Raw genomic sequence first — 17423 nt, 5'->3', positions numbered from 1 at the left:
TGGAAACAGATTAAGAATATTAAGAAAACAAAATGGTTATCAGTACTACTTTAGCTAGAATGAATTTCTCCCTGAAGCCAACACAATAAATTATGGCACAAGAAAGATCTTGCTTTTTTGCCCCAGATGTTAAAAAATAATATTATAGGGGCTGTTTAATCTGGGCATAATTCACTAATTTTTATAAAAGAACAAAGGTCGTCCTAGGGCTGGTGTGTTTTCTCTGATGAAGTGAATGATAAAAATAAAATAAAATCCAGTGTGGGCAACGGCTCAGTGGGCAAGAGCACTTTTTGCAAGCACATGTAGGCCTGAGTTGGAATCCTCAGAATCCATGGACAATCCAGACACAGTGTGAACATCTCTAATTCCAGACCTCCTAAGGGGACATGGGAGGCAAAAACAAGAAACTCCCTAAAAACTTGTGCCCCAGCCCCCCTGGTCTACACGATGGAAAAACAAAGCAAATCTGTCTCATATAAGGTGGAAGGCAAGAATGCCACCCGAGGTTCTCCTCTAACCTCCACACAAACACGTTGGCATGCATGTACATGTGTACGTGCGAGCGCGTGCACATGCGCACACACACAATTTAAAAGTTCCATGACTGAATGTATTATATATACAAAAGGGCTCTGAATGTGTTGTAACAGGAGACTCCCTTGAAAACCCTAAAACCATAAATGTCAGCATCTGAAAACCATCAAGAGTCTTACAAGTGCCTTTCAAAGCATTTTACAGGATCCTTAACAAAAAACCAGGCACTTTCACAATTTATAAACAGAATATATAAAAACTGTAATTGCATGCCAAGGCTGATAAAAAGGTATCATTATAACCTCAAAGTTCTATTCTTGAATTTATAGTGTCATTGATCTCATTGGTCTTACAAATAAACTATATATTTGAATTAACTAAATTATACATAATACAATGTTGCCTTACCAAAATTTTTTTCTAAGCAAGATGGGTAATACAATTAAATGTCCATAATTTAATGCACATTCTTTTGAAAAACATAAAAGGAAGCTGAAGATCAAGAATATGTGTGAATGTTTCAAATAACCTCTACTCATGGCCAATGCTTTATAGTTTACAACTTTCACACTATTTCAATGGGCCAGAAACTGGACTGTGAAAGTACTCACACCGAAACATCACCTTTCCCACACAAGGAAGCCACTCTGCTAGGATCCACAGCTCAGTACTGAGTAAGCTAACTCAAAACCACGCAATCAAAGGAATGCAGAGCTCCCCGATCAGTGCTCCATACAGAAACACACTTATCCCCACAACGCATAACTGGGAGGGAGAATCAGCCTCTTCTGAAGCAAACACCCGTGTTTAGGAATGAAAGAATACTATAGTTTAGGTTCCAATTGATTTCTCTCTAACTATCCTAGTTTGGCCCTGACAAGTAAAAGCTTATGAATAGGAAGCCAGAAAAAAAGTTGACAATCTGAACAAAGTCTTTTTGATTATTCCAATGTTTAAAAGTTTAGAAGATACAAAAGAAAAACAAGTATCAATGACCACACTAGCAACTTACTATCCTGAAGGTTCACCAGCCTAGCAATATGACCTTCACTGGGAGGAAAACTGGGTGAAAGAGAAGATGGTGTGAGGCTGTTTTCCAACAGCATATTCTAGGCTGACTTTCAACCACGTACACATACTGCTTCCATGTTTCTAAGTAACAGACTTCTGGAGGCAGGATGTGTGTGTTGTGAGTAAAAGAATCCTAAGAAAACAATAAACTTGTCTTTGTATTTTTTTTAATTAGGTTTTGTTTACTTTTTCTTGAGACAGGGTCTTGCTGCATACATAACCCAGACTTAGAGGAATTCACCATCTTATCAGCCTCTAAGCACTGAGGCTACAGGCCACCAGGTCCAGTCAAAACTGCCTTTTAACAGAAATACTGCTTCAAAGAACACCAAACACAGCACTAACTTCAGCAGCACATGAACTAAAACTGGAATGGCACAGAGGAAAATACCAAAGTGAACAAGAGGTAGTTTAAGGAGACGAGAATTAAATTGCCCTAAATCCTATTTAAACATTTTAACTGTATTAACTTTTACCTATAATATTAAAAGATTATAGACCGCCGGGCGGTGGTGGCGCACGCCTTTAATCCCAGCACTTGGGAGGCAGAGCCAGGTGGATCTCTGTGAGTTCGAGGCCAGCCTGGGCTACCAAGTTAGCTCCAGGAAAGGCGCAAAGCTACGCAGAGAAACCCTGTCTCGAAAAACCAAAAAAAAAAAAAAAAAAAAGATTATAGACCATTTCTTGTCCATCCATAAATAGCCACCATTAAAAACTTGGTGTACCTCTTTTTTTAAAGTTTCTTGATTAAACTAACATTTTAAATACATGCTTTATCAAACTACTGTTTTAGTTTCTCATTATAAACAGTGAGTCTAACAGAAAGTTGCTGGGGATGTCTTTCTGTATGCTGTGAATGTGTTGCTCTGAATGATAAATAAAACGCTGATTGGCCAGTAACCAGGCAGGAAGTATAGTATAGGCAGGACAAGCAGAGAGGAGAATTCTGCTAAGTGGAAGGCCACCACCACCATGAGAAGTAAGATGTAAAGTACCAGTAAACCACAAACCATGTGGCAACTTATAGATTTATAGAAATGGGTTAATTGAAGATGTAAGATCTAGCTAGCAAGAAGCCTGAGACATTAGGCCATACAGTTTAATTAATATAAGCCTCTGTGTGTTTACTTGGGTCCAAGCGGCTGCAGGACTGATGGGTGAGAGAGATTTGTCTTGACCACGGACCAGGCAGGACTGGAGAAAACTCCAGCTACAAAAAGTTTTCTTGGTTCATCAAGATGATGCCGAAGTCCTTCTTAAACTGAAGTGTGTGTCATCTTAAGAGATTTCCTGTCATAGCAGCATCCTGCAGTGTGTGATAAACTTGACCTTGTTCTGCAATAATTATCTGGGTTTTGTTTGAATAAACCAATGAATTGTAGTTATTACCTGTAACTTTACATTTGTTTACAAGTGAGACCAGTAGAGCTTTCTGTTTTACCATCCTATTCAACTGTGGCATAAAACAAGTTGGATAAGTTTTCTTTATTATCAGAATTAAAGAAACTAAAAGGATTTCAAAAAAATTCTTTCTTACAGTAAAAACCATTGCAAGAACACGAGAAATCTTTCACTGTTCCCTTAACTGTTTCCTCAGGATGAAAGACTAAAAAAGTGATTACATTGACCAAAGCTCTTTCAACTTAAGCTTGGAAAAAATAATTCTGTGTTCCTACACACATGCATAATGGCCATGGCTACTATGGAGCGGTTATCTTAGGTCCTACAGTCACTTGCTTTTAGTTTTATAACTCCATTCCCAACAGAAGTTCTGATTTTGCTTTATTTTATTATAGCTAAAACATCCCCAAAGTTTTTAGTTTCTTCCCTGACTCAATTCCCATTCTGATTTTATGACTGAGCTTTCTCCCTTTCTCTGGTCTAAACATGCAGAGACAGGAGGATTTCCTGCAACTGTGTTGCTTGGCCTAGGCTGCCAGGTCCAGCCAGTTCCACGTGAGTTACTCTGTGCCATCTGCTCACTGCACATCATGCATGGTAAGAAAGACGACTACTGCTGTTATCTTTCCAGTTTCCAACTCTCTGAGGCAGCTGCAGGAGGGGAAACAGGAGGACCGAAAGCCAGGGCTGTTCTGGGCAATTTTAATCCCACTCTAACATTAGTGGGGCAAAGGGCACAAAGGGGGAAACTGCTCCAAGTCAACAAAGCAGATATTTTAGCTGTAAACACTCGCTGTATTCTAAGCCAACATGTTTTCCACCAACTGAGCTTGTAATTTTAGGCTTGTAAAGTCTTAAGGTATTTATTTTATTAAAAACTTACTTGCTATTTTAAGTGAATGTGGTTAAATACACTTTGTATCATATTTTACACAACTGTTTAAACTGGTCTTAGATTACTCACAACACTCATAAACTTACATAGCTTAGATTACCTTTCCAACTCTCACCTCCCATCTTTTACACTACATAAATGAGGTGACTGAGTTTCAATTAAAACCTACTGTTTAAAGATATTTAATAGTTAAGATATGACTAATAATTGACTTAATTTTTCTACTTCTAAAAAGTTTTAAAATATACATCAAACTACAATGTAAGAAGCTATAGTTTTTTGATCAGGAACAACCCATACAAACAAATCTACGTTTGACAAAAGCACACCTGTCACAGGGCATGGCGAAATCAGGCTGGTCCTTCCTGTCGGCCAGCTTCACTGTGCAGGAAGGTGCTACTGTGGCTTCCGGGGAAGGCATCACCAGTCTCGGCCAGTTGTACACCCTGTGAACTACAGTACCAACAGCCAGGGGAAGATCTGCCCACAGTGCGATGGTGGCAGGAGTGGGACAGACAGCCAACAGCTTCCTGAGTGGATTTAAGGCCCGTTCCACACAACAGACACACCTGGAGCTGTAAATCTGCCCAAAACCTACGGCTGGGGAGCTCACAGGCTCCAGGGTGAACCTACTACTGTCAGTCAATTCAATGGAAATAATATTAAACTGTCCTCTAAATTCCTATCTCTAAACTCATAGATCAGTGCCACCCAACTCTCATTAGAGACATTTTTTTTTTTTTGTAGACACTGGTTAACAAAGAAACTTAGAAGCGATCAGTGTAGAGATCAGTGTAGTCAGCCATAAAAGGAACATCAATATCACATCCACCCCAAGTCTCAAGGACCACCGTGGAAGAGGGAGTTGGGGGGACTGGATTCTAAGTGTCTTCTAACCATGACAGGTCTGCTACATTCATGAATTCACATAGCTTAAATACCCCAAACAGGACCTGGACAAGATCAAGGCAGCTAACATTCTAGCACCAAGTAGGAATGGGTTCACAAGTCCCTACCCCTATTGATAAACTATAGACTAATGGCTTCTAGAAAAGGGAAAGTCAATTTTCTTGAAGGGTGTGGGCTCTGGTGGATCAAGCATGTTTAAGTGGATGTCCCACACTCATGAGTATATGGGCAGCACTAACTGGAATCACTGGTGCTTTATTTTTTTTTTTAAAGAGGATAAAGTTGGAAGCCAGTGTGGAGGTGTGGGAGGGGGGTGTAGGTCTGGGAGGATTTAGGGAGGAGAAAATGATCAAAACACATTGTATAAAATTCTCAAGGAATAAAAACATTATTTTTAAAAAAGCATGGTAAATCAAATAAGCTTCCAAAATTCAAAAAAATCTTAACAGTAAAGCCAAGGTAATCTTTAATTGGGTAAAAGTATATTTCAATAATGAAAAATATCTAAAATAGAAAGTCTGGAAAAAGAGACTCTAAGTAGAATGGTCATTAAGATGACCTCAAAGATAAAGCTCCACATGGATACTTGTAACTGTTATCTGCTACGTCAAGAGTTCCACTCTGTCCCACCTCACTACAACAGCAATGGAGCCTTGGATGTACCCACTGATTACCCACTAGGTGATCCCATCTCCACTCTAGACAGCCTCACAACCCACCTCCTCACTCAAACAGCAAGCTTCAGGTACAGTAAGAGACTGTCTCAAAAACTATGGTGGAAAAGTGATCAGAAAAGACATTCCAACATCAACCTCTGGCCTCCATGTGTCCACATGGGGAATAAGCTCGCATGCAGTTCTTAAAATTAAGCTGCCAAATCAGATGTGCAACACACTTCTACAATCCTAGCATCCTGGAGACTGAAGCAGTAAGATCTCAAGTTCAAGGCTATCCTGGGAGACAGAGAAAAACTAAGAGTGACGGATACAGCTCACTGGTAGAGTATTTGCCTAACGTGTGTAGACCCTGTATTTGTTCAATCCCCAGCACCATTTAAAAAACTAAAGTGTAACGACAAACAAAATTAAGCCACCATCTGGGTCTCGTGAATTTAAGACTTTTCAACAATTCTATCCTTCTGAGTGAGTCATGCTCTCGTATAGCATGGTGTGGGTTCCTGCCACCTTCATAATCACCCCCACCATCACCAGCCCCAGTTTATACTCTAAGAACATCTACTTACTGGGAATGAGCAATCCTTTACCTGTCTCCTCAATCCCAAATTCTACTCCTGCTGAAACGGGTTTTTCCTAACTAATGTCTACTCTCCACCACAAAGACTCCCTAGGAGAAGGCTTCCCTGGCTTTCTTTGGACAGAGGTCCCGGGTGCACTTCTTTCCTAATAAGTACGATACCTGCCGAATTACTTAAGTTTACCTCCCTCACCAGGAAGTAAGCAATTCAATAGCATATCCAGCACATATGAGCCAAGTGGTGGACACTTAAAACCACACAATGAAAAATGAGTAAGTAAAGCTTGACTTAATTTTAGCTGATTTGCCTTACACCCTGTGATCTCCACTTCCAAAACACAGGCCAATCACAGTCCTTCTGAGTATCAGCATAGCCACGTCTGTCCACTTCTGCTCATCCTGCACTAGACTGCCACAGCGTTACAGCTCTTCTTCACACTTCCATTCACCCCAATACACCCTCCCTCACTCACTCACATACACACCTGCACAGGCCTGCACGGCACTGCCACCCCTCCCCCCCTCAGCACTTGTCTACGGGCCAGGATAGCTTGGCGAGATACAGACCTTTTTAAAAAGTCTTTTTTAAAAATGCAGTTAAAAAAACAAAACGAAATGAATCAGATCAGTCCTTACTTGCTCCTTATGTTATTTAGTCAAACATTCAAACTCGCCCAGCTCCCTAAAACGCTGGGTTTTGTTCTCCCTGCCTTAGAGTCTTTACACTGGCCCTTTTCCCCTGGAGACCAGCTCAGACCTCACCTTTCCAGCCAAAGCAGCTCTGTAACCTCCACCTCACATGCTCTCCATCCCACCCTGCACTTTCTTCTGAGTTCATTACTTCCTCCAATTTATTTATAAGTCAATCTCCCTTAGGAACTTTCTATTTGCACACCACTATATCCCCATTTGTCTAAAAACAATACCTTACACACACCAAGCACCTCATCAGCATTTGTAAAAACAAAAAAACAAACAAGAAAGGTAACTCAAGATATACATAAAACAAAGTAAAAATGGCTAGTCTATCAAACAAGGTAGAAAACAATCTGCTAAGGAGAAGTCTGGTCTTCCTGGGATCCATCATTTACAGGCATCGGTGTATACTTCTCACGGCTCACTGGAAACAAGCAAAGCCAGCCCTTACCTATGGCACTGCCATCACTCAGAACATTCTGTCTTTGGGATACACACATGCAGCTGTAATGTACACACAAAGCTCTGGAACACACTCTCAAACGACCTGCCACAACCCTCCTAACTATGGTACTTACCTATGAAATGATGAAAATTCTATTCAAACTTTCAACCTCATGAGAAACAGGTCCTTCTAATGTACAAGGCCGGCCTCTGAGATGAGTTCAAACTACAACACAGCAGACTCAGCCTCACCTACAATCCTTGTTTAAGTGTGTGTCTCATCACGAGACAGCAGAGCTTTTAACTATTGACTGATTGACCAAGGCCTGATGAAACTACCAGCCAGTACTTGTCAGTCACAGTTATGGGTATTTGTTTAATTTCCATTCAATGACTCTTTATTCAACTTTCAATCATTGAGATGGGAATAGCATACAACTTCAAGTAACAGAGATAAAACAATATATTTCAATGTTGCTTGATTAAATCTCAGTACTCAGGAAAATAAACTGTAAAATAAACAAGAGTTAACTACCCAAACAAAATAATTACATTGTAACAATCACTATGTACAGATGATTGAAGTACCAGAACCCAGCCCCTTTCCCCGGGTCCCCGGCCTCACTTACCTTGGGATGGTAACACATTTAGTATTGCAATTCTGAGTGGTGATGGCTTTCTCAAGCTCATCTAATCGTCCTGTTTTCTTTAGCTTTTTCACCAGACTTTTCACCGCTTTCTCACACCACTTTTCTTCCTGTCCATTCTGCTCTCCACCACCTGCTCCTCCAGACCCACTGGCTGATTTTTTCCATCCCAGAAGTCTTTTCACCACTGGCGGAGTGAACGGCAAGATGGACGACATCTTCTTACCAAAGGTTACAATCCACACTCAAACAGCCTGGCAAATATATCCTAGAAAAGACATTGAAACATTAATTTTAAAACTAACTTACAAGTAGTGATTTCAACACGCTATAGAAGCAAGCCATAGCACAGAACAGAAATTCAAATTCTTCATTCTGAAGTTCTATACTCATGGAAATGCTGAATTGTAGCAACAAATCCTTCTAAAATCAGGATGACTCAAATCTTGGGCAAATATAATTTTGCAAATAAAATCTTTATCAATGCTCTGAACAATTTTAATAATGTAATTTCTCCTTATTCTTAATTTTTTCAAATTAACACTTGACTAAAATGTTTTCACAAAGACCTTTTTTTTCCACATTTTTAGGACTTTGGTCTATTCTCGAAAGATCTAGCAAAAATCAAGACTTGAAGTGTATATAATAAAGTGGTAGAATACTTGCCTAACATCAACAGGCTTAGGGGTGGGGGAGACTTAAAAATAAAATATATACAAACCAACTGTTCACAGTTTTACATTTTCATTAAGAATTTAAAAAAGGAAACAAACTTGTGGATAAAAGGCTCTATTCAACCCTGTCAGCTTTAATTCTACCTATTCATAACACCCATGTTCTCTTTTATCTAGTAATAGACACAAACTAAGCACAATTTTTCTTCCTACAACGTGCCATTCTTTAATATCTTTTATTTTATGTCAAAGTAACAGGCTTGTAACAGTAACCCTTCAAACACTAAGTTCAGGTATAAGCTATTGAATTCCCTATGGGAAATGATGGGATAATTCCTTTACATCATTACTCACTTCCCCTTCCCTTACTCTGAAAATCACTTTGCAGTTGTAATTAAACAATCATGTGTGTACTGTCCAATGGGATCAACGGTAAGTTCGTTCTTTCTGTACACCTTTCGGTACTCACAGACTCAACCTTCCCATTTGCGTTTCTCCTATGTACTTTACCACCAAACTGTCCTCTCTCTGCCACTCCCTCAATGAAATTTGCAATCATACACATAAAAAAGTTCAACTGAATGTATTCCACACACTCACATCCTAGCGCTCATGTTCTTCCCCTCTGAACTGAACTAGTGATCCCCTGTCCTGCACCATTCCTAGGAACTCCCTTCACCTCTGTGAGCTGAAGTTTCTATCTTCCTAATACCATGCCTTTCTTTATCTTTCTTACACACCGCATCTATTGTTTTGTGGGGTATGTAAACCCTGAGAAAGGGATACAGATGTCTGTAAGACTCGGTCGGAACACATCTTTTTTACACAATATTATTTGCTTTTAGAAATAGTAATATACTTCTCCCACTTGTTGCAATGATTAAGATACGGTACCATCTTACTTTTCTTCAACAACAACAACAACAAAAGCAAGTCTCTGACAGTTATTTCAACTCTGTAATTTGGTGCCCATAAGAAAAGTACAGAGATCCTCCTCTTGGTCCTTATCAAAGCCTGGAATCATCATTGCCCATCATTTGCCTGGCTGGTTCAAAGGGAAATTCCATCTCATAGTTGTTTTTAGTTCAGGTGCCAAACAGATGATGCAGTTCACTTGGATAGCTTACCTCCTGAGTCCTCTTAAACCCAGAGCAATCCCTACCCTAACTGATTCAGGAAGGAACTGCTATGTGAGTTTATACTCTACTTGCTTTCCCTGTGGTGTCACTAATTTATCCTTCTAGCCATACAATAGGAGGTGAGCTATACAGACTTTAGATTATATTTCAACCTCCAACAATAGACACTGTGTGGTCCGTATCACATTATGTATCTATAAGCCAACAATGTTCTACCTGCTGCAGCAGCTAGTGACAGACTGCACCAGTTTGCAGGCTAAGAATTTCTATCACCCTTCCATGCAGTATGATCACCCTTTAATGACCAGTAGCAAGATGTATTTATTAGGGTTACTTTCTCTGTCTATTCCATCCATTATTAGCTATAATTCTTTAAAAGGAACATTTCCCCATCAGCTAGGGAGGGCTGTGTGTTTATCCTAAAAGACATTTACTTTAAGCTAAATCAGGTTAAATGTCTAAGTATTTCGTTTTAATGTCTATTATTTCTATTAGTTCCCTGGGGCTGCTGTCATGCATTACCATAAACCTTTATAAGGGTATGGAGGCCCACAGAGGCTATCTAGTGAGAAATTACTCAGGGTCAGAGAATCTGAGTTTGCTTTACCCAGCAAGGCTGCATAATGTAATGATTTGACCACAGCGTGGTTACCAGGTATTTGGAAGGGTCTACACTTGGCTGTACACTACTTTGATCTTGCAAGGGGGAGGTCTTTTGCCTCTCCCCTTGGCATATTATAAAAAGCCCTTTTGAATAAACCTCTGGGTGGTTGGGTATTAACCCAGGCCCTCCCAAAGCTATCCTGTGTCTCTCTCCTCATCGTCCAGGCTTATCTTTCTGATATTTTCTCATTCCTCTCTCCTCCACCTAAGAACCTTTCAAAAGGTGGGAGCAGGTCGGAGCTGGACTCCCACAGACTCCCACATAAGGGCACTTGGCACTGTGCCTGGGGTCCATCAAAATTTAGAGTGGGAGGAGGGAGGACGGGGGAATCCGTGGCTGATATGTGAAATTAAGTTAATTATAAAATATATATATAAAATTTAGAACAACCTCATCTTAAAAATCCATAAGTGTATCTTATAAAACCCTTTTATCCAAATGAAATTACATTCACAGGCAGGGTGGGGTTGGGGGTGGGATTCATTTAGTGCACTTTAACTGGTTTATTCTCATGTCCTTTTCCCTAACACTGGAAATTTTGGTTTTGAATACAGTCACTTGTATTATCTTACCATATATAGAAAGAAGTTTGAAGTAATACCAATATAATTTCTAAAACTGAGATTATTAGACAAAAGTTTAAGATTTCTTTGCAGCTCTATCTACTGAGGACAATCTGGAAAGTGCCTTGGAAAGTCACCTAAAATAACTGCTTTCTCTAGAGGTGTTAGCAACGTGAGATAGTCAGATCCATTTCTGTATTCCTTCCACTTCTTTTTTTTTTTTTTTTGGTTTTTCGAGACAGGGTTTCTCTGTGTAGCTTTGCGCCTTTCCTGGAGCTCACTTGGTAGCCCAGGCTGGCCTCGAACTCACAGAGATCCGCCTGCCTCTGCCTCCCGAGTGCTGGGATTAAAGGCGTGCGCCACCAACGCCAGGCATCCTTCCACTTCTTAAGGATTGTTCTTTTCCCTAAATTTTACACTCATTATGGAAATGTATATACAAGGTCACACTACAGAACAAGTGTCTGCCCACTCTATTAGCTTCTTCATGTAAACCATTCCTCTAGTTTTTTCTAGTCTGTGTTGTTTTACAGCTATAAACACAAACCACACAACTCTACTCACTCTCAACTTATCATTCCTATATATTATGTACACTACTACTCTGTAACTAGATTTTTGCACCAACTTTATTTCCTAAAGTCAATCTTTATCAGTTCACACAGTGAACTTAAAGACAGGCCAAATTAAAATATCCAAACTGAACCACAAAGGTGTGTGCAGGGTGGGGATCCCAGAACATGCAGGAAGAAATGCTAATTATGCTTATTTAATGTCTAGTCTTCTCAATTTGAAATGTCTCAGCATGATGAGCTGGAGCCAGGTGCAGTTCAGTGGGTAGAGCACTTGGAGCATGGATGAAGCTTTTGGTTCAATTATCTACAGTTCAAGGGGGGAAAAAACTAAAAACTCACATGGAAATAAAAAATATGTAGAATAATCAAATTTAATTTTGAGAATAAAAAAGGAAACTAAATGACCTATATTACCTTATTTCAAGACTTGAAAAAATAAAAAACACAATTAAAAAACCAAAGAGCCTTAGTAATTATAGAGGAAGCACAGAGGGAAAGGTGATGTACGTACTAGTAGACAAGGAGGTCCAGAGAGTCTACAGATTTACAGTCCACTTTCCACTAAGGTCTACTTTTCAAGAACTTTCCAGTATGTAAATGAAAAGCATCTACCACTTCCTCATATCATTTTTCATGGCTAAGCAGAATCTTTAGCTCTTGGAGGAGAAAAGAGTATTTTCATGACTTTAAAAACTTAAAAAGCTGTGTTGTATGAAAGGACAGAAGGTTAGCACTCCCCTTGACAAGGATGGAAGAGGCCCTTGTCAACAAGATAGACAAACCTCTAGCCAAATTAACCAAAAGGCCAAGAGAGAGCACCCAAATTAACAAAATCAGAAATGAAAAGGGAGACATAACAACAGACAATGAGGAAATCCAGAGAATCATCAGATCGTACTTCAAAAACCTGTACTCCACAAAAATGGAAAACCAGGAAGAAATGGACAATTTTCTGGATAAATACCACATACCAAAATTAAATAAAGACCAGATAAACCATTTAAATAGACCAATAACCCGTAAAGAAATAGAAACAGTCATCAAAAGTCTCCCAACCAAAAAAAGCCCAGGACCAGATGGTTTCAGTGCAGAATTCTACCAGACTTTCAAAGAAGAACTAATACCAATACTCTTCAAAGTGTTCCACACAATAGAAACAGAAGGAACACTACCAAACTCTTTTTATGAGGCTACAATTACCCTGATACCCAAACCACACAAAGATGCAACAAAAAAAGAGAACTACAGACCAATCTCCCTCATGAACATTGATGCAAAAATACTCAACAAAATAATGGCAAACCGAATCCAAGAATACATCAAAACAATTATCCATCACAACCAAGTAGGATTCATCCCAGGGATGCAAGGATGGTTCAACATACGAAAATCAGTCAATGTAATACACCATATAAACAAACTGAAAGAAAAAAAACCACATGATCATCTCCTTAGATGCTGAACAAGCCTTTGACAAAATCCAACACCCCTTCATGATAAAGGTCTTAGAAAGATCAGGAATACAAGGAACATTTCTGAACATAATAAAAGCAATTTATAGCAAGCCAACAGCAAACATCAAATTAAACGGAAAGACACTCAAAGCAATACCACTAAATTCAGGAACAAGACAAGGCTGTCCACTCTCCCCATATTTATTCAATATAGTACTATAAGTTCTAGCTAGAGCAATAAGACAACAAAAGGAGATCAAAGGAATACAAATTGGCAAGGAAGAAGTCAAACTTTCACTATTTGCAGATAATATGATAGTATACACAAGTGACCCCAAAAACTCTACCAGGGAACTCCTACAGCTGATAAACTCTTTCAGTAAAGTGGCAGGATACAAGATCAACTCAAAAAAATCAGTAGCCCTCCTATACACAAATGATAAAAGGGCTGAGAAAGAAGTCAGAGAAACATCACCCTTTACAATAGCCACAAATAATATAAAATACCTTGGGATAACACTAACTAAACAAGTGAAGGACCTTTTTGACAAGAACTTTAAATCTCTAAAGAAAGAAATTGAAGAAGATATCAGAAAATGGAAGGATCTCCCATGCTCGTGGATAGGTAGGATTAACATAGTAAAAATGGCAATCTTACCAAAAGCAATCTACAGATTCAATGCAATTCCCATCAAAATCCCAACACAATTCTTCACAGACTTGGAAAGAAAAATACTCAATTTCATGTGGAAAAACAAAAGACCCAGGATAGCTAAAAGAATCCTATACGATAAAGCAACCTTTGGAGGCATCACCATCCCTGACCTCAACCTCTACTATAGAGCTATAGTAATAAAAACAGCTTGGTACTGGTATAAAAACCGACATACGGACCAATGGAATCAAATTGAAGACACTGACATTAATCCATGCACATATGAACACCTGGTTTTTGACAAAGGAGCCAAAACTATACAATAGAAAAAAGAAAGTATCTTCAACAAATGGTGCTGGCATAACTGGATCTCAATATGTAAAAGATTACAAATAGATCCATATCTGTCACCATGCACAAAACTCAAAGTCCAAGTGGATCAAAGACCTGAACATAAATCCAGTTACATTAAACTTAATAGAAAAGAAAGCAGGAAGCACTCTTGATCGCATTGGCACCAGAGACCATTTCCTAAATAAAACACCAACAGCACAGACCCTGAGCACAACAATTAATAAATGGGACCTCTCGAAACTGAGAAGCTTTTGCAGGGCAAAAGACACAGTCAATAAGACAAAAAGACAGCCAACAGAATGGGAAAAGATCTTCACCAACCCCACATCTGACAGAGGATTGATCTCCACAGTATATAAAGAACTCAAGAAACTAGACATCAAAATACTGAACAGTCCAATTAAAAAATGGGCTAAAGAGCTAAACAGAGAATTCACAAAACAAGAACTACAAATGGCTGAAAGACATTTAAAGAAATGCTCAACATCCTTAATCATCAGAGAAATGCAAATCAAAACGACTCTGAGATACCACCTTACACCTGTCAGAATGGCTACGATCAAAAACACCAATGACAGTTAATGTTGGAGAGGATGTGGAGCAAAGGGAACACTCCTCCACTGTTGGTGGGAATGTAAACTTGTACAACCACTGTGGAAATCAGTATGGCGATTTCTCAGAAAAATAGGAATCGAACTACCTCAAGACCCAGCCATCCCACTCTTGGACATATACCCAAGGAATGCTGATTCATACCATAAAGATACATGCTCAGCTATGTTCACAGCAACACTATTTGTAATAGCCAGAACCTGGAAACAACCTAGATGCCCGTCAACGGAAGAATGGATGAAAAAAAAAAAATGTGGTACATATACACAATGGAGTACTACTCAGCAGAGAAAAACAATGAAAGCATGAAATTTGCAGGCAAATGGATGGAACTAGAAAAAATCATCCTGAGTGAGGTAATCCAAACCCAGAAAGACAGTCATGGTATGTACTCACTCATAAGTGGATTCTAGATATAAAATAAAGAACAATTAGACCACAACCCATAGAACCATGGAGGCTATATATATAGCATGGAGGTCCCTAGGACGACTGTGGCTTATAATAAATCTCGGTTTTACTCAATTATTGAAAAAAAATAGCCAAATGAATGGAAACACATGAACTATGACACAAAGGCTGAGGGGCCCCTAGCTGGATCAGGACCTCTGAATAGGTGAGACAGTTGATTGGCTTGATCAGTTTGGGAGGCAACTAGGCAGTGGGACCAAGTCCTGTGCTCATTGCATGAGTTGGCTGTTTGAAACCTGGAGCTTATGCAGGGACACTTGGTTCAGTCTGGGAGGAAGGGACTGGACCTCCCTGGACTGACTCTACCAGGTTGATCGCATCCTCGGGGGAGGATTTGCCCTGGAGGAGGTGGGAAGGGGGGAGCAGGGAGTAAGGGGAGGGGGTGGAAGGGGGAAAAATAGGGGAACCCGTGGCTGATATGTAGAACTGAATGGTATTGTAAAATAAAATAAATAAAATTTAAAAAAAAAAAAACTTAAAAAGCACCAATCATCAATTCCTATAAATTAAACCATCAAAGTTAAGAACACTTACACAAAGTTCCACTGAAAGGTGAGTAGGCAAGTCAAAGACTGAGGAGGTTTTACAATACATATAGCTGACAAAGGACTATAATTTAGAGTGTATAAAATTAATAATCAAAGAAAATAGTTTGTTAAATAAGAGAGGAACAAATTTACAAACATTTAATCAAAGAGAGTAAAGTATCATACTAGGGGATATTTAATACCACCACTGTCAGAAAAATGCAAATCAAAACCAAAATAAGTAGATTTCATACCACTTAGGATGGTTCTAAATTTTTTTGACAGTGCCAAGTGTTGGTGAGAACACAGACCACCTTAGTGACCTATTGGTGCCGTGACAAATTCTCATGCACTGCCTTCAAACAGCACCGACAGACTCAGCCAAGGTGTCCGCAAGGCTGGCTGATTCTAGAAGCTCTCAAAACAAGTTCATTTCCTAGCCTTTTCAGCTGCGTGCCTTTTGTCATCAAATCTCCCACAAACGTCTAGTAAGGACACTTTTGATTATACTTAATGTCTACCCAGATTTATTTTGTCCATCAAGTCCATTTTGCCACATAAAGTAACATTCACAGGCTCTGGTGCCTGGGACCTGTACATCTGTGGGGAGCACCTGGCATCTGAACAACCGGACACCCTTGCACTGCCGACAGAAGAAGTAAAAATGGCACAATGCCTTCCTAAAGAGTTAAGCTCACATTCCCCCACAACAACACTGTATTCTCAGAGACACAGTCAAGAAACAGGAGAACAGAGGTCTATGACCTGAATTCTATCCCCAGAACCCACGTGGAAGGAGGAGAACCACACCTGCAAGTTGTCCTCTTACAAGCTCTCCATAGCATATTCTTCAAAGAAATATGAAACTATGCTCATTTTTGAGAAATGACCTGTACAAACAGGCCTGTAATCTGAACCCGAGTGGCTGAGGCAGGAAGATTACAAACTCAAGGCTAGCTTGTCAAAATTCACTGGCAGACAGAGATGGGGAGGGGGAGAGAGCTGTTTTAAGAATGCTCATAATAAGCCAGGCAGTGGTGGCGCACACCTTTAATCCCAACACTCAGGAGTCAGAGGCAGGCAGGTTTCTGTGAGTTCGTGACTATCCTGATCTACAAAGTGAGTTCCAGGACAGCTAGGGATACAGAAAAACCCTATCTCAAACAAACAAAAAACAAAAATCAAAACAAAACCAAAAAAAGGATGCTAAGAGTAAGGGCTCGAGTGCCGGCTCAGTGGTTAACAGCACTTCCTCCTCTCAGGACTCAGGCTCAGCTCCCAGGACCCTTATCCAGTAGCTTACAGCCACCAGTTCCAGGGGATCTGATGCCTTCTGGCCTCCATGAGCATCGTCAAGTACGTGGTGCACATAAACTCATGTATGGACATATACATATACACAAATAAAAAATAATGTTCACAACCATAATTCATCGTAGCCCCAAACTGAAAATTATCAAAACTATTTTTTTTTATTTTGGTTTTTCAAGACAGAGTTTTTCTGCGTAGTTTTTGGTGCCTGTCCTGGATCTTGCTCTGTAGACCAGGCTGGCCTCGAACTCACTGAGATCTGCCTGGCTCTGCCTCCCAAGTGCTGGGATTAAAGGCGGGCGCCTTATTTAACATTTTGAAATGTGGTGTATTCAAACAAGATACTGCTCAGGCACAAAACCAGCAAGCTATTTTCAGTACACAACATGGGTAAATCTCAAAAGCACCACATATACATAGTTTGATCCATTTATGACTTCCCAAAACAGACAGAACTAATTTAAGGGTAGAAGTCAAAATAATGAGTCAAAGGTACTGGGGAACAGAATGACAATGCCCACAAAAGCACAAAGTAACCTCCTGAGGCAGGAACACTTTCTCTTGTCAGTC

General features: G+C 39.7%; 1 protein-coding gene and 1 pseudogene across 2 annotated transcripts in view; one reads left to right on the top strand and one right to left on the bottom strand.

Moving 5' to 3' along the window:
* The window catches only part of Smad2 (SMAD family member 2), an 82695-nt gene that overhangs the window by 45737 nt on the left and 19535 nt on the right, over positions 1–17423 (bottom strand). For both annotated transcript variants that reach the window (XM_076555525.1, XM_076555526.1), the window contains exon 2: positions 7837–8122. In XM_076555525.1, coding sequence (XP_076411640.1) covers positions 7837–8072 — 236 coding nt within the window. In that variant the 5' untranslated portion in view covers positions 8073–8122. The remainder of the gene's footprint in view (positions 1–7836; positions 8123–17423) is intronic.
* LOC121824179 (U6atac minor spliceosomal RNA) lies at positions 12174–12234 on the top strand (annotated as a pseudogene).

The sequence above is a fragment of the Peromyscus maniculatus genome, chromosome 19 (genome assembly GCF_049852395.1).
Source record: "Peromyscus maniculatus bairdii isolate BWxNUB_F1_BW_parent chromosome 19, HU_Pman_BW_mat_3.1, whole genome shotgun sequence".
In the NCBI taxonomy this organism is placed as follows: Eukaryota; Metazoa; Chordata; class Mammalia; order Rodentia; family Cricetidae; genus Peromyscus; species Peromyscus maniculatus.
Note: the sequence above shows the minus strand (reverse complement) of the source record. Positions and strands in the feature narration are given on the sequence as shown.